The 27,572-nt window shown below is 40.8% G+C and overlaps 2 protein-coding genes across 5 annotated transcripts; one reads left to right on the top strand and one right to left on the bottom strand.

Annotated features, from left to right (window-relative positions):
• Positions 1–3,969: 3,969 nt before the first annotated feature.
• On the bottom strand, positions 3,970–10,177 carry LOC306810707 (uncharacterized protein C17orf67 homolog). 3 transcript variants are annotated; one of them, XM_079323588.1, is made up of 5 exons: positions 10,047–10,177; positions 8,462–8,712; positions 7,681–7,781; positions 5,470–5,609; positions 3,970–4,459 (listed from the first exon to the last, which is right to left on the bottom strand). In XM_079323588.1, the coding sequence occupies exons 2-4, from the start codon at positions 8,514–8,516 to the stop codon at positions 5,493–5,495; spliced, it is 273 nt and encodes a 90-aa protein (XP_079179714.1). In that variant the 5' UTR covers positions 8,517–8,712; positions 10,047–10,177; the 3' UTR covers positions 3,970–4,459; positions 5,470–5,492. The 3 variants fall into 3 exon arrangements, with proteins under 3 accessions (XP_079179714.1, XP_079179713.1, XP_079179715.1); XM_079323587.1 differs by lacking the exon at positions 10,047–10,177 and adding an exon at positions 9,313–9,801; XM_079323589.1 differs by lacking the exon at positions 10,047–10,177 and having other exon boundaries at positions 8,462–8,722.
• A 519-nt stretch (positions 10,178–10,696) lies between these two features.
• DGKE (diacylglycerol kinase epsilon) lies at positions 10,697–26,965 on the top strand. Of its 2 annotated transcripts, none has more exons than XM_079323611.1 (11): positions 10,697–11,515; positions 13,088–13,247; positions 13,731–13,850; positions 14,743–14,886; positions 16,599–16,756; positions 17,046–17,097; positions 17,252–17,365; positions 17,852–17,923; positions 18,451–18,578; positions 19,484–19,595; positions 26,887–26,965. In XM_079323611.1, the coding sequence occupies exons 1-11, from the start codon at positions 11,070–11,072 to the stop codon at positions 26,920–26,922; spliced, it is 1,542 nt and encodes a 513-aa protein (XP_079179737.1). In that variant the 5' UTR covers positions 10,697–11,069; the 3' UTR covers positions 26,923–26,965. The 2 variants fall into 2 exon arrangements, with proteins under 2 accessions (XP_079179737.1, XP_079179736.1); XM_079323610.1 differs by lacking the exon at positions 26,887–26,965 and adding an exon at positions 19,893–25,878.
• The last annotated feature ends 607 nt before the right edge of the window (positions 26,966–27,572 follow it).

The following is a 27,572-nucleotide window of genomic DNA, read 5'->3' on the forward strand; positions in this document are numbered from 1 at the left end:
GACGAGCTTGAGATTTGGAATAACACTAGTGCTCCAAACTTGGTTTCATATTGAGCTGACACTGAGCTGGCCCTGCTGCTTTGATAGAAAAAGGAGAGTTTTATTAACTTGGAGTTCATTGAACCTTTTCTGCTTTTTACTGTTTTTCATTTTAGTGCACATCTCTACCCCCAGACCTGAAAAGGGATTAAAATGCCAGATAGGAGACAGATCACTCAGCATTTCTAATCACACACCAGAAATCTCAAGATACGTAGTTCTCACAAGATTTTCTACTCTTTGTAGACCATAAAAGGCTCAGATAACCTTCTAAAATCCACTCTGATCTCTTTTAATGACTATATAGTCATTCAAAAATAAGTTCTCACTGAAAATCTAAAGTAGGCTCCTACTGCAGTGATCACATTCAATCAATCCAGTTTCACTCCACTGCTTCAGAAATTATTTATGCATTCATTCACTGGGAGTAACAGAAATCTTCATTCAAAACAATATTCTGACAATTGAAATGGGGCTCAAGCTACTGCAAAAGGAAAAAAAAGCCCTGGAGTACTGCAGGGAAACATTTCCATACACATTATATCATCATTTCAGATGATTACAGGCATTTTCTTTGTAATTTTTTTCACATTCATGTTTCAGAAATGCTCCAGAGCAGCTGTCCTGTCATTGTGAGTGGAAGAATGTGCTCACCTGCTCAGCCTCCCTGAGAAGCAGACAAATTCTGAATCATCTAAACTGCACACTGCTAAGTTTAGTGTTGCATTTTCCATTACCTTCATCACTGTGAAAGTGAATTTCAAATAAAGCAAGCAACTGACTTGCTTTCAGGGAGCTTTCTGGAAATTCCAGTCGTGGTAAATAAGAACTTTACTGCAAGGTAAGTCTGGTAGAAAGAGCCAATTAGTTGAACTGCCAAATTGCTCAGTGCCACTGCTACTTCATGTTCTATTTATCTGTCTGTGATAAAATCTTTTGGCCTTGCTGCAGTTGGTGCTTTCAAAAATTCCAGCCTTTGTCTTTTTTCAATAAATTGTTGTGTATTTAAATTAGAGCAGATATTATTTATCTGCTCTTTATAGAGAGATTCTACATTTCTGGCCCTGGGCACAGTCTACCTTTCCAGTACACTTTGTACAGCACCTAACACATAGTTCCCTATACTGCTAAAGATAATAAATGTGGGAAGATAACATCATGCCTTGAAGAGTGATGCTTTTACCAACTGATCAGTCTGCAGCTTAATTTGGGGTAACTGGACATAGATGAAATTATCTACTCTGAGAGGGAATAGCTTCTGCAAACACACAGAATCTTCTATTAGAATCTGTGTGTGGATAGCAGGCAGTAAAAAGGCACAAACCACTACAATGTGCTTGTAGGAACTTTCAGCCATTCCTTTCTGTGGCATAATGAAGCAGAACAACTCCTACACTCACACTCAGAGCAGCCTGCAACCCTCCCAGAGGAGGAAAAATCACCCATTTGCTGAAGGTCTTTATTTTATGGGCTAGAGGTGACTTTTGATTTTGATCAATTGAGCTACACTTTTTTTTTAAAGAGTAAAAAATCAAGCGAGAGGTAGAGGGATGTGTAGCTTTCAGTGCTTGAGGGCTGTGATCCTGGTTGTGTGCAGAAACAGTGGCATCTAGTGGGCAGCTCCTCAGCTGGGAAAGGCACTGGGTGTGAAACAGGTCAGTGATTGGAGCTGATGATTATGCTTATCATGGATGAAAGGTTTTCCCAGGTCTATTTTCATCCTTCTCTTCAAAAGCATTTGGAAAACAACTGTTTTTCCAGCTTTTCCACCTTCAGTATGCTACTTTCAGAATGCTTGTTCTTCTGGTTTGCAGTAGGAAGGTCCAGCATTTTTTTTTCCCCCCAAGATTTTAGACATGGACCAAAACAAACTTGCAACTAATCCTCAAACACACTCGATCTAATTCAACTATAGAGGAATTCAAGCACAGCAGAGCTTTGAAGGAAAGATCTGTGTAGAAGAATAGAATAAAAACAGAGTCAGAAGGACTCTGAAAAATAGCTTAATTATATAATTCTGTAGCTGTAACTAAGTATATTTATGCAGTGTTTACTTTTTATGTTAATTATCAATGAGTTTTTTCACTGCTGAGTCATAATGAATGCTTGAGCTAATTTATTTATACCTGATCCTATGATCCTATTGTTGGTTCACTGGATTCTGTGTAAAACACTGTGTGTATTTTATGGACATACAGAAACACACAATAAGCAGGATGAGGAGTTGCTGCACCCATGGCAATAGTCTAAAGCAGTCACACCTTCACTCTTCTTTTAGCTTTCAGTGTTTGCCAGTGATGAGCAAACTTGGGAAAGTCTGCTGTACTGTGCTGGCCTGCTGCTCTTTGGCTGCCTCTCCCATAGGCTGGAGGGTGTTCCTGTGTTTACTTGCAAAATTCATTTGCATGAAGGGATGATGTGGCTTCTTAAATCTGGCAGAAGAGCTGGATGACTTACAAAGTAATAACTTGGATATGTTATTCATGATCACAGGATTCCAGAGGCACTCATAGGCTTTAGTCTAGGCTTCTTTTATTATTTTTAACATTTGTAGTTCATTCCTCTTTCCTTCACACTATTTTTTTTTTTTTTCTCCCTTTATTCCCTATGTTTCAAACTTTCCTATATGGTGTTTGCTATTTTTCTTGTCTTGAGGGACCAGGAAGAACTTCAGTGGTCAGTTCTAGCCCAGAAGAGAAGTGTAGATACTTATAGAGAGATGGGTTTGGTTTGAATGTGAGTGCAAATATGAGTTAGCCTGACACCAAGGCAGGCTAAAGGCTTTTAACACCACAATTCCATCCCTTCTGAAGTGGGAGACAATGTGGATCAGTGATCAGGAACTGCTTCACTTTTCTATATTTCTAGTTTCCTCCCTGATAATTAGACTTAATAATACAGAACATTTCATTGGAGATACCTACACGAGATCCTTCAGCCCTCATGTGGAAAAGCAAACTTCAAAGCAAGGATCAATCTCTATTCCATATTTGCCTTGGGGTTAGCTCAGTGTTACTGAGAAGAGCTGAGTAGAACCTTCTGCTTAACCTCCCTTAAAAATTACCTTAAAAATGACTGAGTAGAACTACGTGGGAGCTCTTTTATCTCAAAGAAGTACTTGAAAATCGACTTTCATGGGGTGAAAGTTGACATAATTGTCATCAAATGAGTTTTTCACTGTGCAAATAAAAATAGATTTCATGATTTCACCTAATGACTTTAACTCAAAGAGATATGCAAATGTAGATCTCTGTGTTGAGTTATGAATGAAGCACACAATAGCAACCTGATTATGCTTTTTCACACTCCCAGATTTAATCTATGATTTATCTTGCCAGTAGGGGAAATCAAGCCTTTGATGCTTTGAGATTTAAATTATTTCCTTGGAGTCATCTAGGAGAGCTGTTTTACTGGAAGGAAGGTATACCAGAAAAACTGTTGACCTATTCCAGCCTACCAAAAGCTCTGTAGCACTAATTACCTTATAGATATTAATAAAATTGTGTTTTATTTTGCTCCCAGTCCTCAAGCTTCAAGTGTGACTGCAGTGAGGAGCTCTGAAAGTTACTTTGCTCCATTCATAACTAATTCTGCTGCCATTACAGATCACAACACTCATTTAAGAGCCATCAAGCAATTTTTAATGTTGTTTTGTAGGTGTCATGTGCTTCCCATCTGACTATATGTTATAAAGGCAGACAGGCAGGAAAGGGTTGGCTGGATTCATTTGCCCCTCCTGGCAGAATTACAAGGGAAAGGGATAATTGTGCAGACAAACTACACAAGTATTAGTCTGCACCACAGTTCTTTCCAGCTGCTGGTCCTAGAAAATCCTCCATTGTTTCCTTAGGACTTCACAAACTCACTTCCAGTGAGTTTTGTCAGAATATAGTATGGGAGATTAAGGAAATAAAATCACCTGCAAAGGAATTGAGTCAAGCTTTTATTATGAAACAATACATGAAATACTCATCAGGTAGTAAGACATAGTGTTACATAAATGGTGTGTCTACATGCAATACTGTAATTTAACCTAGAAAACTGTAATTAAAGATTCCTCCAAAACCCAGAAACCTGACCTTCTTTTTGTGTTGGCATTCTGCAATTTTCTATTGACCTCTCCTTCCAAGTTCCTTTTGCTTCATACAGTCTAAACCCTTAATAGGATACTCTAGGACTATCCAATTGCCCACACCTCAGAAACGGTGGGAACCCTCAATTCAGTTATTCATGCATGCAATCATTGCTAGTAGAAAATACATGGTGGTGTATAACTCATCAAGCCACTAAGAGCTGGAAGTTGTGCTGCATCATGAGGATTGCACTGTACTGCAGAGGTTCTGCTCTACCATGAGCACACAGCAATGCAGGAATCATCTTGTCCTCCTTAACACAATCATGTATAAATCCATGTGGAGATCTGCAGAAAAAAACCCCAGAATATCAAAATCCATGCTGCCATTAGTCACACTAATAACATCTTAAGGGCTTCAAATCATTTAAACACTTTTCTAGCATTCTTTCTGCAGTGGCCTGGGAGCAGCTGTTGGGAAGAATTCTTGTAGCTAAGTGAGACAGCTTTCAACTGTGTCTCAGATGGAAGATTTTTCTGAAAATTACCAACTTACCTCCTAAGGCTGAAGTCTGGGAATATTATGTTTTTGTTTTTAAATGAGTTTCAGACCTTTGGCTTATTGTGGATTAATAGAGTCCCACTAAAGTCTACCACAATGTTCCAATTTTCAAAGGTATTCAGAGATGTACAAATATATAAAAAAAAAATTTAAGCAGATGAACTTTCTATCTTTTGAAACAGATCACCATGACAGATACCATATTTATATTCTGATGCTTAAAATCCTTTGGAAATATGAAGCTAAATCTGCAATTTTTATATTAAAAAGTTAACCAGAAGTGATACAGCTTCACTGTTATGGTGATGCTTGAAACTTATCTCAGTTGACAAGTTTCATGGCTGTTCAAAAAACATTCTTGAAGGTCAGACTGCATCTGGAATATTTCCAGGATGACAACTGAGTTTAATCCCATCCCAGTCTCACTGAGAGCCAGGTGAGCAAGTACAAGACTTAAACAGAGGAGTTGGAAAAAGAACACAAGCAGACAGAGGGAAACAGGAGCGATCTGAAGCCACATTAATAAGATTGTTCTGCAGTCACCATCTCACACCCACATAGCAGAAAAATGCATAACAAGAGTTTAATTAACATGAACAGAACAGAGTAACAGAGCTGATGCCTGGGACACACCCATTCCCTGCCCCTGCTCAGCTGCCCAACACCTTTCAGCAAAAGCTGCTTCCCCAGTCTTTGGTTATTCCCTTCTCTCCCAGTGTGTGACTCTGCCTTTCATTATGGAGAAAAAATACACACTGTAGAAGAAATACATATATATATATATATGTATATATACCAGCTGCAGGGTAGGCAAACCCATTAGATTGGATGCACCAAGTCCCTGTTGCAGTGTGGGAGGCAGTGAGGATTCAACCAGTGCTCAAGGAATTGTTCTTCTGATCTCTGCTCCAAGCGCTGGAGATAAAGCATATACTCCTATAAAAGAAAAAAATCAACAAAGTAATTTAATTGTGTAATCACTCAATTCTAATGTCAGGCCAGGGACCCAGGAAAATTTTACAGCTGATGTAAGAGCCATTCATTTATTCCTTAAAATAATCAAATATAGTAAAATGGTGTTTCTAGTCAACTTGCCCCAGCCTAGCAATATTTAATGGGTGACATCATCTCCAGATCAGTAAAGGTGTTGAGCAAGAATTACACAACAATATTCATAAATTAGGAATTTTGTATACACATTTCTTATTTGCATATTGACACAGAAGCCTTTGATGGGCCTGAGGGTACAAAGGATTCTCACAAATAGGTCTGTTACAGCCCCTTTTGAAAACTGGTTCCTGCTGCTTAAAGAACATTAACCCCTTGCAGGATCATGTGGCAGGACTGAAGGGTTCTAGTAGGTAGCACACATCAGTGCTGACTGGTGATAAATAAAATAGTGTGAATTTCCCATATCAATTTATAGAGAGAGGTTTTGGTCTCAGCAAAAAAATTAATCAAAGTAAAGTGGGCTGTGTACCAAAAACTTGACCTCCATCAGGGACAAAATGTACTTTTAAAAAGTCTCAGTCCTAGTGGGCTCAAAAGCTTTGTAAACACCAGTTACATTTATTCAAAATAATCCCCTATTGCTTTGCACAATGGGCACTGTTTGAATGGAAGCTGTAGCCTAAACCCTTTGCACTGGCCAAGTATTCCAGCATCAGGATCCTGCCTTTCACTGGGCTTCCTCTCCCCACAGCACAGGGACACTTGGTCAGACCTCTGGGGAGAGACTGCTGTAGCAACTGGCAGGGAACAGAGCTATGTGACTGACAAAATGCCATTATATCCAAAGCAGGATCTCAGACAAAGTAAGTTTAAAATGTGCTGATAACATAAATTGCATTTTTTTCAATAATCAAAGGGGGCTGATCCTTCTGTCTGTAACTAAACAGGTTTTTGACTCAAGCAGCGCTGTGGAAGTCAAAGAATGTCACAAAGAATTGCAAATTACATTCCCCAGCTCAGCGTGATCTGGCCCAGTACAAACAGCTTTTGCTTCAAACAGCTGAACAGAGGTGGGTTCATCCCAGCATCCATTTACTTCTGCTACAAAGCATCCATACAAAATCAGTTTTTCTCCTTGAGTCCATGTGCACAAACTGTGCACAGGGATGCAGCAGCCATGCACCTTCATCCACATGGAAAATCTCCACGTTCCACAGGGCAATGAGGGTTGTTTTTTCATCATAATATGTTTCCTTTTCTACTGAAAACCTTGACATTTAGGGAGCAAAACAAATACTCTTATGTTTGGATTTCCTTACAGAGGGTCGGCTTTGCTTTCTAGACAAAAAATAAAAGAAAATAAAGAAGGAATTTCTCAAAAAGTGTTTGTTCCTAATCGTGGTAGGACAGAAAGTGGCAAGGACAGAGCAGCAGAGTCAGAAATCCAATTTCTTTTGTTGTAATAGGGTTTAGAAAGAAATAAAAGTAGATAATGCATGCAAACACAAAGCTATTGCATTAAGATAGCAACTAAAAACTCCTAAAATATCATTAAATAACCAGCATATCTGTAGCATCCATAAATAAGTCAATGAAAGCAAGTGATTTTTAAAGCTGGTTGAGAACTACCTCAGTCTCCACACTGACCACTGACACCTCTCTGCCTACAGAATGTACTGTAAGCAGAAGATATTTCCTGTTACTTAGTTTTTCAGGAATAAGTTGATGAGATCCACATCTCTATAAATGAAAAGCCACTTTCTTCTCAATAATTTGATCACTATTTTTGAACCATGATAAATAATCTCCTCATTCTGCAAGTGAACATTTCCTGAGCAATACTCAGCACTTATAGAATGCTTTCAACTGTAATTGAAAGAATTTAAAGGGTTTTTTTTTAAATATTTCGTGGAAGAACTTAGAAGCTTTAAAGGCTGATATTCATAACATATTGCCTGGAAGCAATAGAAATTTAATATTAAGCACAAATGTTTTGGGGGATTTGGTTTGGGTTTTTTTTAGTTAATGTAATTCAATAGTAAATGTCATAAATCACCCTCATTGGTTCATCAGGGAAACCAGCTTTTCTTGGTCTGTCCTCACGACGAGTCCTCAGCATCTGTTTGGCATCTTTTTCAGACAAAATTGGGGAAGAGTCTAAAGACAGAACAGCAGAAATCAGTTCTGAAATTATCAAAAAGTTAGTATTTTATCTATCACTTGTGAAATGAAATGTCTCCAAACCTGATCTTTTTTCTATATACAAAGTGTTCTTTCATTACAATCCTTTCCCAGGGAATATTGCATTCCAAGAGATAGGAGTGGAATTTTAAACCATTTTTATACTTGTGTTTTCACTTGTTCTACTGGTATGAAGCAAACTCCACATATTCATGTTACTACAAAATGAGCATCATCAAACTACTGGCATAAGTTGCTCTTCCAACTCTTTGTTCTTTTCTCTGTTGCTTTATAGGATTTTTTTTTCCCCAAAGTAATGAGTTAGATATATTGCAAAGAAGAGATTGCATTGAACATTCCACTTGCAGGACTTTGGTAAAAAAATATTAAAATAGTAAGCAAGTAAAACTAAAATTTTGGGTTTTACAACAAATGACTACAGTGTGGCAATGCAGAGAGTTAAATATCAAATACAACATGATTGTTTAAAATCAAATCATGGAAAGCCTGCAATATAAAAATAGTTGAGTGTTAAAAATTAAATATATGAAAATATATGAATAATTAATTCTAAAATAGAAGGTTGGTACACTAATTCTACCTATATGCTCTGCAGCTCTACACACATATGCAGGTTTGTTGATATAAACTCCTACCTGTAACAGTGGCCAGCAGGACCAAAAAACAGACAAACACAAGAAACATCTTCATTTTGATTCTTCTTTCTCTCAGTCTGTTCCAAAATGAGCTACCCTGGCCCAGGCATGTGCCTATTTGAAGGAGCTACGTCAGCCACAAATGTTTGTTTATGCTTTAATTTTAGTGATAGTATGATTCTGAAGACATCTGGTCTGAAGGTTTGAATTAGTCTATTATCTGCTCACACATTCTCTGCATAACTCTTTTCCTGAGGGAAAGAAAATAGAAAGCCTTTATTTCCACCTCGGGCTTCAGAGCTACACTGGGGATTTTAAACTTGTGAAAATAAAGTCTATTCCCTTATATTTAGTATGGCAAGCAAAAGGTTTTGGTGCCCAAGGTAAACTATTGTTTTTTAAAAGAAACAACTGCCCAGTACAGTTAATCTCAGAGGCAGCTGCAAAGAGGCCCCTTTTTCAAAAATTGTCTCTAACTTTGCTCCAGCAGAGAAGTACTTACTAAAGGGGTTTAACTCTAGCAAAGCCAAATTATGACTGCTGAGAAACACAGCAGAGTTTTCTACCAAATTAACAGAACCATACAAATGAAAACCCACATAAATATCCTCCTTCCAGGACAAGTGAATAGAAAACAGGATTATCAGGCATATTAAGCATAGCATTAAGGATGTAGGTTAGCAAATGTCACTGCAAACAGGGAGTTTTGGCCTTGAGAAATGTCCAGAGCTCTTCTGGGCAGTGCCATGCTGAACACATGGTACCAGCATCACCAATTTGTAGGGTATGAAATGCAACCTTTCAACTATAACATATAAAATAGATACTTGGAGTTCATCATTGGCTCTTACATGAGGGAAATGAGGAATTTCCTTGGAAACCTGAGTGTTGCCCAACTGTGCAGTATGTGCATTTTTCAGTGTTTTGTTTAGTTTTTTTAAAGATATTGAGACCCTAGAACCTAATCATTTTTGTATATGCTGTATGGATTTAGGTCATTGCTCACTCTACTGTTTTTAAAGTGCAAGAACCTGGAGGTTCTAATGCCAGCCACTATTAGGACTGCTCCAGGGAAAACAGTGCAACACATAAGGACAGAATAAAATTAAGAGGAAAAGGCATTTATGGTTGGGCAATAAAGCACAACCATGAGGATGACAAATACAGGCACAAAGGCACTATTTAGGGGATCTCACTGCTCTCTACAACCTCCTGAAAAATGTTGCAATGAGAGGGGAATCAGCCTCTTCTGCTGGGCCAACAGAGGACCAGGGGAAATGGCCTCAAGCTGAGTCAGGGGAGATTCAGATTAAAGATTTTCATTGTTTAGTGTGGTCAGGCATTGGAAGGGCTGCCCAGGGAGGTGCTGGAGTGTTAGAACTACTTATTCTTATTCTTATTCTTATTCTATTATATTCTAACTATTTCTATTCTATTCTATTCTATTCTATTCTATTCTATTCTATTCTATTCTATTCTATTCTATTCTATTCTATTCTATTCTATTCTATTCTATTCTATTCTATTCTATTCTATTCTATTCTATTCTATTCTATTGGCTTTTCCCTAGTCACCATCCCCGGACCTGGCGCTGGGTGCTGTGGTTCAGTGGTTACAGTGGCAGCGCAGCTGCACGCTCGGACTGGGTGACCGTAAACGCCACTTGCAATTTTGACGAGTTCATGATTCAAGGGCAGAATGAAATTACGGGACTAAACATTTCTGGTTGGGCAGTGAAGGCACAAACACGGCGGTCACTCGGCCCCAAACCAGCGCGGGTCTGGGCCTGGCGGAGCCGCAGCCGGAGCCGGAGCCGGAGCGGAGCCGGAGCGGAGCCGGAGCCGGAGCCGGAGCGGAGCCGGAGCCGGAGCCGGAGCGGAGCCGGAGCGGAGCCGCAGCCGGAGCGGAGCCGGAGCGGAGCCGCAGCCGGAGCGGAGCCGGAGCCGGAGCGGAGCCGGAGCCGGAGCCGGAGCCGGAGCCGGAGCCGGAGCCGGAGCCGGAGCGGAGCCGGAGCGGAGCCGCAGCCGGAGCGGAGCCGGAGCCGGAGCGGAGCCGGAGCCGGAGCGCAACCGGAGCCGCAGCCGGAGCGGAGCCGGAGCGGAGCCGGAGCCGAAGCCCGAGCGGAGCCGCTCCGCCAGGCGCTGTCGCAGCGCAGCTGCCGCCGGCGACATCCCCGCTGTCGCGACAAGCGGGGCGGGCGGCGCCCGTCTCCTGGCAACGGCCCCGGGCCGCTTCCGCTTCCGCCGCCCGCGCATCCCGCGGCGCCGCTGCGAGCCCGCCGAGCGCCCCGGCCCCGGCTCCGCCGCAGCTCCCGGGCGGGCCGAGGGCCGGAGCTGGCTGTGCGCGCCCGCGGAGGGCCCGGGGCAGCGGCGAGGGGCAGCGGGGGCCGTGCGGCCGCGCCCTGCGGCGCCGGGGGCAGCGGGCGGAGGAGCCCGGGGCGGAAGGCTGCGGTCGGCCCGATGTGGCGCAGGTCGGTGCCGAGCGCTGAGGAGGGATTAGAAGATGGTGCGTGAGGCTGCGCGTTGGCTCCCTGGACGAAGGGGCCGTTCCGGGGCTCGGGCCGCCGCCTGCCCCAGAGCTACGAGGGCTTGAGCCGGGAGCTGCAGCCATGGAGGGCTCGGGCGATGCCGCCCGCGCCGTGGCCGACTGGCGCCTGGCCCTGGGGACCCTGTGCTCCGTGCTGCTGCCCGTGCTGATCACGGCGTGGTGCAGCTTCCAGCGGTCCCGGCGGCAGCTGCTGATCCGCGACATCTTCCGCAAGAGCAAGCACGACTGGCACTACACGGACCTGTTCGGGCAGCCCTCGTACTGCTGCGTGTGCGCCCAGCACATCCTGCGCGGCGCCTTCTGCGGCTGCTGCGGGCTGCGCGTCAGCGAGCGCTGCCTGAAGAAGGCGGACCAGCGCTTCCTCTGCAAGGAGATCATGATGAGGGGCACGGCGGGAGCCCCCAGCTCCATGCCGCACCACTGGATCAGGGGCAATGTCCCTCTCTGCAGCTGCTGCATAGTCTGCAAGCAGCAGTGCGGCACGCAGCCCAAGCTCTGCGACTACAGGTACCGCGGGGTGGTGTGGCTGTGGGAGCACTGCAGTCCATGTCCGTGTTGTATTTCGCGCGGGGTTGTTGGGAGACCGCACCCCAAAGGAGATCCTGCAATAGTCAGATAAGATAGTTTAAAAAAAAAGAGCTTCAAAGAACCTAGAATTGAAATGGGTGCTTGTGAGTCATAGATTAAGAGTGTAGCGTTGCATCTCGTGTCCACTCGTTCTCTTAATTGCATTGCTCCAGCGTGATGTGAGGGCTGCTGTATAATTACACACAAGAAACTCCGAGTGTCCAAGGGAGTTTGTGTTTTAGGGGATGACACTAAGAAGTTTTTAATAAATTTGTCGGTTGTACACTGGATAGCCTGAGCAATTTGACTGGCATAGCTCACAGTTCAAAGAAAAAAGTGTACATCTCAAAATTGGCATCTGCTCAGTGTAAATAGAACAATGTCCTGTAGAGGTTTCAAGTTCTTTTTTAAGGATGTACAAAAAAGCTAGAGACGTTCTATAAGTTACTGCAATATATTATTAAAGATTGTGATAAGAGTGCTTTAAAAATACAACGAACCATTAAGTGGAGTTGCACTGTCATTAGTAAGGTTGGTTGCAAAGTTGTCAGTGCCAAAATGCAGTGATAGGTGCCCGGGTGTGTTATTTCAGCCTACTCAAAGAATCTCTTCAGCCTAGATTCTCCCAGCTTTTGCTTTGCTTCTGTGTGATACTGTCAGACTGCTTGGTAAGTAAGCAGAATCACAGAGAGGAAAGCACATTATCAGAAATAAAACCTTGAGACTGTGTGTAGGAGAGAAGGACAGGATTTTGGAGGCAAAGTGGAAAGGAAAGAAGAAGAGGAAAAGAGAGTCACAGTATAGGGCAAGTGTCATTGCTACTCTAGTTTTGTGTTAGATTAGTCAGGAGGACTCCAAAAATAGCTTTCCCAGCTGCTTAAATCAAGGCTTTGGATGTAGCAAATGAGGATTAACATTCTGCAGAGGCTGGAAGTGGATATTGCAGTATTTCCTCTTGTTGTAGTCTTGTTTTCCAGGACAGCTTTTAGAATAGGTCATAAAGCAAAGCAGTTGTTCATAACTAAATCCCATCAGCCTTGTATAGTTCTGTGTAATCTTTTAGGTTTCATGTTTGAAGGGGTATTATCAATCTTAAGGAATACATTAATTCATTGCTAGTAACACTGTATTGAATTGAGCTGCAGTATTTTATCTGTGCTCTTTAAGGATGGACAGGAGCTCAGGTTCTAATACAGGTTTTCAGTATAACTGTTAATATTGCAAACAGGAGCATATTTATAGCACTTATTTTTTTTAAATTAAAAAGTACTGAATTAATTTAAAACTGTTGGATTTTTTCCCCAGCAGAATTCAAATGCTTTCCTAGACCTGAAAGCACATGATCAATTGATGTAATTTTCTATAGCCAATATATAGTCTTCCAGGGAATGAAAATATTACTTACAATGGTGCATGCAATCATAAATATTTTGACAAAAGTCTAAAAATAAATGAGCAAAATCACTGGGCCTGTTTGAAGATTGTTTTCATGTTTTTTGGTCTTTTTTCCAGGTGTGTATGGTGTCAGTACACTGTGCATGATGAATGCATGGTGGATGGTTTGAGGACTGAGGATTGTACATTTGGAGAATTCAAAGACTTAATTATTCCCCCCTACTATTTGTCTGCAATCAACCAGATGCGGAAAGAGAAAAGAACCAGTTATGAAAAGGTAAATAACTGCAGTTTGTTGAGTTTGGAATACACCAAAAAACCCAACCAGATAAACCCCCAGATGGACCTTGACACTTGAACTCAATGCATTGTCACATTAGCAGCTGTCAGGTTCAAGATTTATTCAGTACTTCCTATGTTAATTCAGAACTGTTTGTCATTTTACTAGTGTGGTTGTTGAAGTATTAGCAGATACGAATTTTTTTATTCCAAAATACTGGGATTTCTCTACTTTACTTCCTTGATTTTTTGGTGAGTTTTTTTTTACTGCTCTGTTCATTACATTATAGTATTTGTTGTCCTGAGCACTGCAGAATATTTACCCTTGATGTAGCAGAAGTATTTGTTTGTGTTTTGTCTACTTCAGACTGACTGGTAACTTGCTCATTTCAGCACTTGCAGGGGATGGGCTTGAAGCAAGGCTGTAAACATTTTCAAACATTCAGTGTTTGTGGGACTGACTGGTTTTTACCTTTTGCAGGTGGTCCCTTATGACAGGAAGCACTGGATGCCAATAATGGTGCTGGCTAATACTCGCAGTGGAAACAACATGGGTGAAACTTTACTAGGGGAATTTAAAATGCTGCTGAACCCTGTTCAGGTATTTACACTGCAAAGCCATCATAATAAAACCAAGGTTTAGGTTAGAATAGATATCATATTGCTTAAAGGAAACAAAGTGATGCAGTTTGTTCTTTTAGAAAGGAGCAGCTTCACAAAGAGCAACCAAAAGTGCAGAGGCTTCTCCCAGCCCCAGGTTTGTTAGGATTCTAGTACCAATCCAGTTTTTTTGCTTACAGTAATACAGGCAATAATTCAGTTAATGAGAAGGATCTGACTTTTGAAACAGTGTACACTTTTAAGAAAATTAATAATTTAAATCTTCTTTATTAGAGGCCTGTGTTTGTTTAAATCCTCACTTTATTTGTGGAAATGTCAGCCTTGACAGTTTCACTTTGTGTAGTTGCTTTCCCCTTAAAATCCATGGGGATGGCTCAGGATGCTGATGTAAGGCAGGCAGTTGTTCCTTGGATTTCCTGGCTGCACCTTAATACTCATCCTTTGAAGTTCAAAACCCAGCTGTAAAATACAGCCTGAGAGAAATCACTGTGTGTTTGTTTTAAATGCATCCCAATAAGGCTTTAAAAAATAAACCTCTTTGTGTGCTGAGTATTTTAAAATTACTTTTATCTGAAGTCTTTCATCTTTACAGAATTCATCATCATGCTTCCAGATAGAGACTTTTCCAAGGCTCTGTCAGCTCAGTTTATCAATGCCATTTAATCCTAGGGAGGCAGCTGGAGCTCTGTTGTGAATTTGGGAAGCAAATCCTGCTTATGGAAGTGAACACATCAAATTTGCTAATGTAATACTGCAAATGGAAAATCTTTTGTTTTGCAGTAGAGTTAACTTCTTGAAGTTGTTTATCTGTGAGGCAAATCCTGAGTCACGTTCTGTGAACTTACAGAATTCCTTATTTTCCTTTTTTCTAGGTTTTTGATCTCAGCAAAATTGGACCTGCTAAAGCTCTCCAGCTCTGCACTTGGCTGCCTTGCAACTCTGTCAGGGTTCTGGTCTGTGGTGGGGATGGCACAGTGGGCTGGGTCCTGGATGCAATTGATGAAATGAAGATAAAGGTATTATGTTTTAAATTAAAAGGTGAAATGAGTTTGAAAGCTACCAAAGTTCTGCCTCTCATCTCTTACCTGTATTTATTGCCTTTACCTTCCTGAGTACACTTAAAGAGGAGCATTTGCATAATTTCTTATTAATTTTGGGGAGGAGTATGGGAAGTGCATCTTATGACTCCTTGTAGTTCAGGAAAAATAAAAACGCTTTAGATTTTAAATTCTATCGGTAGTAATTCTTTTCTGCAAAACAAGAAGAGAACAAGCTGCAGGATAATTTCTGCATTGTTATTTCCTCTCTGTCTGAACAGATTTATTTTGTCATAAATGGCATTGCTGATGCTGGCTAGTGTGCTCTGACTGCTCCCTTCTCCCAGCACGCTCCATCTTTTATAATAACCTCATAATTTTGCCAGCTGTACTGGTTATGTTGCCAGGGCATTAATGAGTGCAGTCATTTGCTTCTGCTCCTTGTTATATGTTCTGAGGAGTCTGTCTGTCTGCAGCCTTGCCTATCAACTGCAAGTAGAGGAGAAAAAATAAGCTGTGTTTACTGTGGATTTGAAATGGAAGATATTCTCTTTAATGGAGTGCTCCTTAGAACTCCTGAGAACATTAAGAATGTAGAATAATTACAAAGCTTTAGTGCTTTACTAATAAACATTTTCTCTAGTGCTGAAAGGAAGAAAGTTTTTATATCAAAGTTTTTTTGTTTTTTTTACTGCAGCTTTCTTGTTAATACATAAAATGTTATAGCTGAAGGCCACAACTTCATGCATAGTCAAACACCCTCTTTGAGAATTACTGTGTGCTGATAAAGTAGAAAAGAAGTAACTATAAAGGTTAATGGATAAGAATAAATGGTTGTGTGGTCCTGGGCACTTGATATATTGTCCCTCAGAGCCAATATAGTTGATGAAATCTGGTTTTTTTTCTTTGTTCTGTTCAAATTGTATCATTGATATTAGATAAAATTCCATAGAGATTATCAGCAAAACTTTTTATTTTTTATCAGCAGTAGGTTATTTGCTCCCTTCATTTATCTTGACTCTCAAATACAGGTTACCTGCCTGATAACCTTTCTGGAAGAAACAGTAACCAAATTGCCAATTTACTGCAAGTGCTTTTCACAACTGAATTGCAAAGGCCATAGTACAGCTGAAACAATTGTTCACCCTTCTGTGATGAGGAAAGCCAAGCCCTGAACAGCTGCTGTCACTGTGCCCTGCAGAGCTGATCATTACCTGCTCCATCTGAGGGTGACAGTCAGCTGAGACACTGACTTTGCTGCTTTGAGTATCTGTATTTATATATTTCTGTGTGTGGTTGAACACTCTGGGACTCTGTGCATCTGTTGTTTACACCTAACCTCATCTCAGTCTTGTAGGAGCATTTTGTGTCCTGTTGCAGTTCACAGCTCCCAGTGTTCATGTCACTTCTCAGATCCAGAGCATCATTCCTGGGAAGGAATACTCTGTTCACTATTCATAATGCATTGTTCCCATATTGTGTTTGTATTCTCTTTCCTTCTCACAATGCTTTAATATTTTATTCTTTTCCATTATGTCTGGGTAAGTAGCTCAATGTGCCACGTGCAGCTCCAGATACTCTGTGTAACAGGCTGCTGGGAAAATCAGTTTATCTAATCTGAACATTTGGGGATGGAAGGGAGACAATGAGTGCTGAAGCAGGAGCTAATATGCAGTGGTTTTGTATCCTAGGGGCAAGAACGATTTATTCCACAAGTTGCAGTTTTACCTCTGGGAACAGGGAATGACCTGTCTAATACTCTGGGCTGGGGTGCAGGTTATGCTGGAGAAGTCCCTGTAGAGCAGATCTTACGAAATGTCATGGAGGCAGATGGAGTCAAACTAGACAGGTAAGGAACAGTGAAAAGATAAAATGTATAGAACCAAACACTGCTGCAGCTCCACTGACAGTCCCTTGCAGCAGTTTTTTACATAAACACAAGTATTACTAGAAGGAACTACAGCATAACTGAGGTCTGAATTTAGTCTTTTAGTTGTTCTACAAGGCTTAACTCTTTCATAAATTAACTAGATTTGAATGTTTTGCCTTAATCCCAATATAGCTATGAGATTTCTAACTACAGCTTTGATACTGAGGACTGTCTGTCACAAGTCTAAGTACCAACTGTTGTTTTTCAGATGGAAGGTTCAAGTAACAAACAAAGGATACTACAACTTAAGGAAACCAAAGGTATGGTTTGCAAGTATAAGTATGAATTCTGTGGAATACCTGTATGTTTGTAAATTTCTTGCTGTTGTTGTAATCAACATCCCATTAAACACTCTGCATTTTAAACCCTACTAGTGGTATTTAATAAGACATAATTGGAAGTTCTGTCTTACAGGTATTCACAATGAACAACTACTTCTCTGTAGGACCTGATGCTCTTATGGCTTTAAATTTCCATGCCCATCGTGAGAAAACTCCCTCTCTGTTTTCCAGCAGAATCATCAATAAGGTGTGTTTGCTAAAGTGACATTTCCTCCTTGGAGTTACTGATTTGGCTTCAGGTTCTTTTTAGGTTTACATTACTTTACCTCTATTTCCTTCCTGCCATTTTAAGATTTTGAATTCATTTTTCTTAGGGAGGGGATTCCATGAGTAAAACATGTTTGCAGCCCATTCACAAGTGTTCTGCCTTGCCTGTGCTTGCTTACAGAATTTGCTGTTTGCTCATTTTTTGCTCAGAATTTCTCATTTCCTTTGAAACTTCGTGAGTTAAGGGGTTATTTCCTTTTAAAGTGGAAATCTAGTTGCAAGTTGTAGCTTATCTCATGAGGAAAGTTTACTTTAAGGAAGTGCAAATATATTATGTATAAGTTTTAGATAAGGTTTGCACAGTCATAACTATACATAAATATTTCAAATAGTCTTTCTATGTATTGTCTGTTTTTAACAATGTTTTCTTTTCTCCCTGTTTTTTGTTTGGTTTATTTTTTTGCAGGCTGTTTATTTTTTTTATGGAACCAAAGATTGCTTAGTACAAGAATGTAAAGATCTTAACAAAAAGGTTGAGGTAAGTTTTTTAACTTGATTATTCTCTGGATAGTCAGTGGAGTGTAAGAACTTACCTTGTGAAAGACAAGGAGAGAAACTTTGCTCTTTATAATATTTACACTTAATGACATTTGTGTAAGGGTGACTATGGCCTTGGAGTATTTTTGTGGGTTTTTTTGCTGTCTGCAGTTTACTTCATGGAATTCATGTCTTTGGGCTTACTGAACATTCCTGATTTTTTTTCTGGCCTTGAATTAGTTCTGTGAATGCAAACACTGATGTTAATCTATAATTTGCCATAGCACCAGAGGTGTACATAAATGAGAGTTACTTTTTTTTTTCTCTCTACTAATAGAAATTTACTACAGCTCAGGATACCTTGTGAAATCACAAGAATTTTTATCTAAATATGGAAAGAAAACACATTCTCTTGGTACAGGGCCAATTTTTCTTTATGTGAAAGCCTTTTAAATAGATAAAGTGAATAAGTTCTATTGAAATACTGAATTTGATCCACAGTAATTAACTTCTGCTTGTCTTTTAAAGCTAGAGTTGGATGGTGAGAGGATTGAGTTGCCCAATTTGGAAGGCATCATTGTGCTGAACATTGGATACTGGGGAGGTGGCTGCAGGCTCTGGGAAGGAATGGGAGATGAACCTTATCCCTTGGCAAGGTACAGAGGGCAATTTTTGCTTTATTTTTTCTTGAACAGTTCTTGCAGTGTAAGGAATTCCCTCAGCAGACTGTGCCTGTGCAGCCAGGCTGATCTGCAGGTTGGAACAGTTCCTTGGGACAGGCTATCTCATATTTGTTTATTTTCCTTGAATTGGAAACTTGGAGTAAAAGCATCCTACACATCAAGGGGGTTTTAAGACTTTCTCAAATGTCTGCCATGACAGACAGCAGTAGCATTGGAGAGTCTATTAACAGAAAGGTGAACCTTCAAAAAGTAGAAGATAGATCAATTTCAGAATCTAAAATACTACATCTCACTAGAGGTTAAAATGGAAAGTAAAAACAAAATGTCAAAAATTTTCACTCCTCTGTTTGGAACAATACCAAAGAGAAAAACAATTTCAAACATTATTTATTCACTGTTGTGGCTTCCTTCTTCAGAAGCCATCTATATAAATCTACTCATAGTTCTGTTACAAGGCTTATGATTCTGAATTTCTAAAAAACACTTGGGGAAGGTCCTTTACCCAAATCTGAAAAGTTAGGCCATTAAAAGATTTTCCGTTGGATGACTCTCAGAGTAAAAAGACAGAAAATTGTGCAAGTTTATGGAAGAGAAATCTGCTGTGTGCCTTAAATGTGCACAATGAGCCTTGCACAGTCATACATCCATGACTTCCAGAAGCCAGCCAGGGTGTGCTGGCTGGTGAATTGCTCCATAGCTGTGGGGTTTGATGCCTTTCTTTGCTGCTCAGTGTGATTTTTTTCTCCAGCACAAATACATGAATGTATTGGTAGCACAACATTTGCCTTCTCTCTGGGAATAGCAGTAAAGGGACTGTAATATTATATGCTGGAGGTCATCAGCATCACTGAAAGGAGTCTCATTTTTTGATTTCACAGACATGATGATGGACTTCTGGAAGTTGTTGGTGTTCATGGTTCTTTCCACTGTGCCCAGATCCAGGTGAAACTGGCAAATCCTGTTCGCCTGGGGCAGGCACACACTGTGAGGGTAAGTGCTGCTTAGGATCCTGTTCTAAGGTTTTTTTAATACACAATACAGAATCTCAAGCTCTCAACTGCTTGAATCAGATCTGAAGTTGCAGTTTGTAGCTGAGATGGATATTTCTCTTGCTTAGTAAAAATTAATTATGTTGTAATACACAGATCTGTGTTGCTGTGGTTGGTGGCCTGTGAGTGCCACTCCCAGTTTGTCCCTGGCCAGGCTGTGAATGTGTGCTGCAGCTGTAAAAGGTGATTTCAGATTGTTTGATGATTGCTGTGCCTGTGTTGTTGTGTTTGGTACCAGCTGATCCTGAAGAGCTCCAAGATGCCAATGCAGGTGGATGGGGAGCCCTGGGCACAGGGGCCCTGCACTGTCACCATCACTCACAAGACCCATGCTCTGATGCTGTACCACTCTGGGGAGCAGACAGATGATGATGATGCCTCCAGCCTGTCAGAGTGACACCACAGGAGCTGGATAAAGACCTGGAGATGTTGTGGAATTTCAGCGAGGAACTTCAGCTCATTAAAGCACTGATGTCTGATCTAAATTGATGTTTATGCACTAAGGTTCATACTTGTGAATGAATTAGAGCTGAGGAAAAAGCCATCTTTTGCACTCATGGAAATTTTCACAGCTGAATTACCACAACTGTTTTGTTTTTGACTTGGTGAGGATGCCCTGCAACCTTTCCAGCTGGGGTGTGTTCCTCTAATGGCTGAAAAGGGACAGTGCTGCAACCCTTCCTTGCTGTGGAATCAGATCTTCTGCACATCCACAGTACAGTGTTTCAGAGAGATGTTTCATACCCTTGGAAAGGGGAACAGCTGGGGGTTTGAGCTGCTTCCACCTGCCCCAGAGCAGTTCCAGAGCAGAAAAGCAGACCAAGCAGAATGTGGGTTGGTGTTCTGACAGCAGCCTGCTCCTGGTGCCATCTCTGCTTGGGAGCAAGAGCAGTAACTCTGTCACCTGCTTGTGCAATGCATTTCTAATAAGCTTCAATGGGAGAGTAGAGGATCTGGGAGCTCTGAGGAAGGTACTCAGCAAGAAAATTGCTTTTGGACCAAAGGTTTCTGGAAATGATATTTAGGAAATTACCTTTCTCAGTGGCTTTGCAAGCCAAAGAGTACCCAGAGGTCTTGAGTCCCAACATACAACTCAAAATAATTGTACCATGACTTGCACTGAATGATCCTGTGACTTGACATTGCTTCAGTTTGGTGAGAGACAAATTCTAGTTATTGTAAATAGCAGCATCATAGTTCTTGGGGAGGCTTTTCAGAGGAAAACTTGGACAAAGGAGTATCTTTTATAGCTCTTTAGAGGAAAGGGTGTTAAAGAAAACATGATGATTGGCAAATGTGGAGTATTTTTAGAAGACTTGTTAAAGAACTTGGCTCCTAATTATCTGGGAATGATTGATAGAAGTCAGTCTGTTAACTCAATTTTAAGTGTGGAGGTTGAGAGCTAAGTGTGCAGAGGTGGCATTACTGTGTATAATTTGACTGTGGAAAAAAAAAGCATGGAAGTATTTCTTTTCTGACTGGCTCTTAGGAGGTCAGAGATACCTTGTTGGTTACCCTCATTTCCCTTATGAATATAAAGTGGGGAAAAAATGAGTGGTTGTTGCTGATAGTGGAGGTTCAGAACACCTGCAGCAGTACACAGGGACTGCCAGCTTGGCATATCTGAAGCTTCTCAGGTTAAAAGCTTCTCAGGTGAAAACATCTTCATGGATAACAAGAGTAAAAGATCTTATTCCTGGTTTTTTTTATTGTAAGAATTATAAGCCTGCAGCAGGTGAGAACTGAGTTGAGGTTTAAAATATCTCTCTGAGTAAATTCAGTTGAGTTACTGAAGGTGCTCTTCCAGGTAGGAAGAGAATTTATCCTGTTAGAAGGTGAGAGCTTTGGTCTGAACTTTGAATGTTGCTGCTTTCATCATCCCCCATTAAAGAAAAAATTTTTTTTTTCTTTATGCTGACTGAAAATGAGACCACTGGGTAAAGTAGGCTGTGTTTCTAGGTTTTTTTAAATGAAACCATTTTTCAAAAACCTGTAAAATGATGTTTGCATTAACGGTGAACGATCTATTTATATTTTAAAATAATTTATTGAAACTTGGCAAAGTCAGTATTTTTAAAACTTTCAACTGTAATCCTCTTTGGAAAGTATTTTTAACTTGATGGTGTTCCTTGTAGAAAATGTATGTACTAGAACTTCAATACTACTGATTCTCAGTGAATCTATAACAGTCTGAAAATGTGATTAGAGTGTAATGAACTGCAAAGCAGAAGCCATTTGTAAATTCCATATTCATTAGCCTTATACACCTCACTTTAATTATTTTATTGTATGTAAATATAGATGAAAAATAATAGTAAAACATATGTAAAAAGTGTTTAAAATACCCCAAATATACTATGTTAGATGAATCCATTACCTTTTTTTTTTTAGTTAAGAACTTAAATTTGTATTAGCTTCAGAAATCTACCAGTTAAGTTATTATTTTTTTAATAACATGTAACCATCAGCATCCTGAAAGTATTTAAGTTCTATGCTGTAGTTTTATGTAGCTGTTGTTTACAACAAAGGTGGAATCTGTGGAAAAGCAGGGTATGTGCTGTGAAAGGCAGTATTTGAAATCACACCACTTCAAACTATTCATAAACTTTAAACTATTCATAAAGCAGTTTAGACTTCTCTGAAGTTGATCAGATGATAATTCAAATTGATTTATAGCCCAAGAACCTTCAACTGTTGAAAAACTTCACTCTTTTGACTCCTGATATCTAGAAAAGAAATAATTGATGCCTAGGTTGGAAGTCTCCCCACGTGTGACACAGTGGGGGCTGTTTCTGCCAGGAGTGCACTCCAGGGTGTGAAATACTCTGGGAAAGGTAAATCCATCATTCCTGCTGGAGAAATAAAACAGCATCTAACTGGGTGCTTGTTTGGGAAAAACCCTGCTAAATGGCCTTGTTTTTTGGAGGTGAAGAAGTTTGTGTCTCACCAATGGACTGTAAGTGGAAATGTGGTTGTGGTGGTTATGGGGAAGCCTCTTGTGAAATTGTATTTATGGTTTAGAGAACATTCTGTAAGGTTGAATGTCCATTGTGACTCTGTAGCTGGCACAAAAAGGCCTTGTAAAACAGCTCTGGAATCTGTGGGAAGCCTTGCTATTTCCAGCTGCTCTTTGATTTCAATGTGTCCTCTTCTCTGGTGTGTTGCAAGTTGGGTTAAAGCTTGTTTTGAATTATTTTGATGGAGCTGTTTCCAGCCTTAGCCCCAGTTTGGTGTCAGCAGTGGGCTCCCAGATTGTCTGGCAGCAGGAAATGGACTTGGCTAATTGGAAACAGAGCTGGAGCTGCCCAGTGCATTGTGAATGTGAACTGCTCCATGCTTTTTACATGTTGTAGGTGCATAGAGCACCTACAAACAGCTTCTCCATCCAGGGAGTTACTCCTTGTAGGTTGGAACCCTGGAAATCCCCACAGTATATTCTCTGTCTGGGAGAGGGGATTCTGCAGCTGGAGCTCCTGTCCTGCACTGAAGAATTTTCTTTTATCCTGTAAATCATAAACATTGGAAAAATAGAGAAAACAAGATTTCAAAAAGTCAAATAACAAATTGTTTCTTCTGTCAGTCTTCATATATGATAGCTTTGTGCAAAATGTACAGGGTAAGCAATAGCATTGATTGTCAAGCACTTAGAAGTGAATTTATAAAGTTTATTTTTAATTTGTATTGCTGCATCCAGTAGTTTAACTGAAGCTTGGTCAGATTCTGATAACTTTCTTTACTGTAGGTTCTCAGTCCTGTGACTGGCAATACAAAAAAACATAAATCTGCATGGAGAGCCTTTCTGTGGGTCAGCTCCTTGCCTGCTCACACTGTGCTTGTTTACTCACATGGGGAGGATGTGCTGGGTATTTTTATGTGCACAGAACCTCCTGTCAAAGGCTTTGTCAGACAAGAAAATTGGAATAGCTTCACAGAACTGTTCTTGGCCCAGTGACCTACCTGTTTGGCTTTTCCAGTCACCATCACCACCAGGACTCCAAAGGTTCCCCAAAAACCCCTGGCTTGTGTTGAAAGTTCAATCTTTGTTCTTGCTGCTGGGGTGGAATGTCCTTGTTCTCCAGAGGTTCTGAGCACAGATCCTTAAAGGGTTTGGTTTCAGTCTGGCCAGTTCCTTGTGGTTCTGTGCCACATTGCACTGAAGCTTTTACAGTGTGTGTTACTGTATCCCTCTGGTAAAATAAAAAAGCACTGCACCTTTAGCTGTGGTCAGCACAATGGCATCAGTGTTAGAGTAATTACTGGTTTTTACTTGGCAGCAAATGCTTCTGGTAGAGCAGCACTGTAACCCAGTCTGTGGGGAAGAGCAGGACACTTAAAAACCTGCATGTATTCTAACTGAAAATCCTTTTTATGTCTGTATTTCTTACTGACTACTAGCAGTTTTCTTCCTTTTGGAAAATAAAAAAAGTCTTCAGTTGGAATTAAATTAGGCTGTATACAGATTCAAAAATACTGATTCTATTGAATGTCAACCACTTAATTAAAAATGCTGGTTTCTTCTCTGAAGTGAGAGGTGCTTCTTGAACACAGGGATGAGGCAGCAGAGACCACTTCTTCCTGTAGCAATTAGGTAAATGGAGAGAATTTACACATTCTTTATTTCAGCAATGTTGAGGCCACAGTTCCAAAGCATGACATGATCACAATTTGTTACCTAAGAGTGCTGAATACCCAATTCAGGCTTTGGGCATCTCAGGGAGATACTTCAAGCTGGAATAAAGCCACATGCCTTGACTAAACCTAGTTATGTTGTGCAGACTGAGCTTAGCTGAGGACCTGGCCCTTAAGTGTTCAGAATTACTAATGTATTCAAAATTTTACTTTTTATTGCTGTCTTGTGCTGTCTTCCCCTACTGCTGTATGTAATTAATTCTTTGCATTGTTTCATTTGCAACTTGTTTGTAGATTTCAGTATAAAAATAGTTCTCTTTTTAAGATTATGTAGGAACTTATATTGTATGTGAATTTATTGCATTCTGTACCTTCAAGGTTTACATCCCTCAAAAGCCATTTTGTCTGCTACAAACTGCTGTAATCCTTTGAGCACCTCCAGCCATCTTCTCTTTCTAGAGTTTTTGTAGTTAAACAGAACGGATTTTTATTTTTGTAGCTTGTAACTTCAGTATGTATAGTAATTGTTTAGTAAGTAGTGATCAGAATACTGTAAAAATGTTGCTTTTAAGAGCTGTAACTTTAAATTAGTTGTAACTACTTACAAGAAAATATCAGCATGTTAACAGTATAAAAAAATATTCTTCAGTTTCACATGCTGTGATTCTGCCACATGGGGTTTATATTGAATGTGTTTGTTTATATGTTCTAATGTGGCACTAAACAAGGAAAATAAGAGCCTAAAGTGCGAGAAATAGGTAAAAAAACAAATTTTATAACATTTGAAGCAGTTTTCAATTGACAAAGGTGACATTTGGGATTCAGTATGTTTTTTTATTTCCCACTGAGCAGTAAGAAAGGAGTGATCAATGGACTCTTGGCAGATCATTTGTTTCCTTATGGTGCAGTTTGAGATCTGTATTAAGTGCCCAAATGTCTGTGCCATTCCTGCCCCTCAGAGAGCAGAACCCCAGAGCAAACCCCACAGCTTGCAGCTGTGTGAGATCTCACTTGCCATGAAAGAACCAGTTAGCATGATCTTGAATCTCCAAAATAAATATTTAAATCAAAATTGGCAATTTTTTCCTTGGCACCAAGCCATGCTTTCAAGCCCCAAACTGGTTTTCCTTTGGTTTTGAAGACAAGGCAGGCTGAAATGGGAGGGCAAGGAGGTAATGCTGTAAAAGTCTCTGTTACAAAAGCTGTCTGGTTTATTTGCTGCAGAGGCACAGTGAGTGTGCTTTTGTCTCAAAAACATTTGTGATGGTTGGTACAGTCGTTCCATGGGCATGATATTGTGATTTGGGTCAGGTTCTGAACTGCCCCGTTCTGTGGTTGCTTCACATTAACACAGGGAAACTGAAAACTTCAGCTGGTTGTACCATGGTCTGTCTGGGACTCACACTCCCAGAAGGGCTCTGTTGAGAAACATCTGCTCCATATTCTCCATAAAAACTTGTAAATACAGATTTTTTTTCACAGCACTGGCTCTGTTGCTGTTAGATGAATTTCCTAATGCATCTGTTTGTCTTGTTATTTGTTCTGTATTTCTCTGTATGTAAATTTAAGGGTGTGGATTAAAGTATTTAAACTCAGTTTTTCCTTTTCCTCGCTATGCATAAAAACAAATGTGAATCTTCAACTCTGCAGCATCCCTGGGATGAGGATGACTGCCTGGCTCTGGGAGGGCTGCAGCAACATGAGCTTAGGCATTTTGAGAACAGAGTTGTATTTTGTTGAACTCTGTGGCTGTGCTTCTGCCTCAGATTCCTGCTGCAGAATTTGAGCATCTCAAACCTCAATACATGAGAAAGATTCTAGACAGCATGGTAATGTTATTTAGAGGCAAAACTAACACTGGTGACCTGCAAAGTCCAGTCCTGGTTCATTCTTCTCCACCCCGGGGATGAGCTGAGTTCGTGTGGCTTTTCAGTAGGTGTGGTTAAAATGATTTGAATTCCCAGGCTTCAACAGTAACGTGGAATGTCCACGTTGTTCCTTCTCACCTTTGGTGCCACTGATTTGGCATCTTAAAACAGCTTCTGATGATGCACATTATTTATTCAGAGAGGGGCAGAGCCCTGCAAATGCCTTACCTGTCATTTCAAGTAGGAGTTTTAGCAGGAGATGTTTTGGTGTCACTTGAAACTGGAGATGAGGCCAGAGATGCTGTTGAGAGCAAAACTCACACGGGGTTTTCCTCAGCGAGGGGAAACACTGCTGCTGGAGACCTTCAGGGATCAAGTGGCTCAATACTTTCCCCTGATGGCAGCAGATGGGTTCGTTTGGGCCTTTGGAAGTGAATAAATCCTCCTGTGGGGCCACTTTATCATAGTGTCAGTTCCCTGCCCAAGTCCTCTCTGTTCCCTGCTCTCATTTGCACAAAAGAGAGAAGGGCTCTGGCCTCTCAGCTCCTGCATTATGCCACAATCAAAGCTTTTAAAGACTATTTGTGTGTTGTTTTCCATTCAGGATGGGGTCAGAGCATAGATATTCAGCAGGTTTTTTTCTTAGATGAGTAATACAATAGTTTCATGGAGCTTTCAGCATCACTGACACTAATGCTGATAACCATCAAGGTTTAATGCATCTAATGTTTTTAGAATTGGTGGAGTGAGCCATGCAGAGCACCGACTTGAGCCAGACTTTAGCCAAAAGTTGTGCAAGGAGTTACAGCACAGGTATGTGTGGGGAAGAACACAGGACATTAGCAAAGTGCAAGTCAAGGCTGAAATTCTGAGGATTTTGGGGCGGAGGGGTTGTTGTTTGGGAGGGTTTTTTGTGTATGCTTGTTGTTGTTTTGTTTTAATAGTAACAGTAAAAATACAAAGTTGTTGTGAATGAACAGTAAAGTGGGTCGAAATAGGATTCAAGGAGTTCGGTATCAGACACTCGAGGACTAAAGCTCTGGTTTCAGGGAAAATTTATTTTCCTCTTTGGGAAAATCCCTCCTTGCAGAAGAGCTGCAGGCAGCCTCTGCCTGTGCATCTGTGGGCAATGTGAGAAGGCGCTGGTGACCGCAAGGTGACAGATGGCCGGAGGGTCCGCGGTGAGCGCGGAACAAAGCGCTGCGCACCCCGGGCTGTGCCCCGGGCCATTGTCCCCGCCGGCCGCCAAATCCCCATTCCACGCTTAGGAGCGGCAGAAAAGAGCCTCGCTCTCCCAGACCTGCAAAAGAGCATCTCCCCATGTCGTTCATTGAAAATATGGAAAGGGCAATGCATATAGAAATCTAATTATTGGCAGGCACAACCCGGCTTTTAGCATGATAATCGTGGGCCCTTGGAGC

Source organism: Erithacus rubecula (genome assembly GCF_903797595.1).
Source record: "Erithacus rubecula genome assembly, chromosome: 20".
NCBI lineage: Eukaryota > Metazoa > Chordata > Aves > Passeriformes > Muscicapidae > Erithacus > Erithacus rubecula.

Coding starts and splice junctions, on each gene's coding strand:
- LOC306810707 (XM_079323588.1), bottom strand. CDS start 8,516: ATGAAGATGTTTCTTGTGTTTGTCTGTTTTTTGGTCCTGCTGGCCACT. Junction 7,782..8,461: donor CCTGCTGGCCACTGTTACAG/GTAGGAGTTTAT, acceptor TTCTGTCTTTAG/ACTCTTCCCCAATTTTGTCT. Junction 5,610..7,680: donor TCCCTGATGAACCAATGAGG/GTGATTTATGAC, acceptor TTTCTTTTATAG/GAGTATATGCTTTATCTCCA.
- DGKE (XM_079323610.1), top strand. CDS start 11,070: ATGGAGGGCTCGGGCGATGCCGCCCGCGCCGTGGCCGACTGGCGCCTG. Junction 13,851..14,742: donor TGCTGCTGAACCCTGTTCAG/GTATTTACACTG, acceptor CCTTTTTTCTAG/GTTTTTGATCTCAGCAAAAT. Junction 17,366..17,851: donor CCAGCAGAATCATCAATAAG/GTGTGTTTGCTA, acceptor ATTTTTTTGCAG/GCTGTTTATTTTTTTTATGG.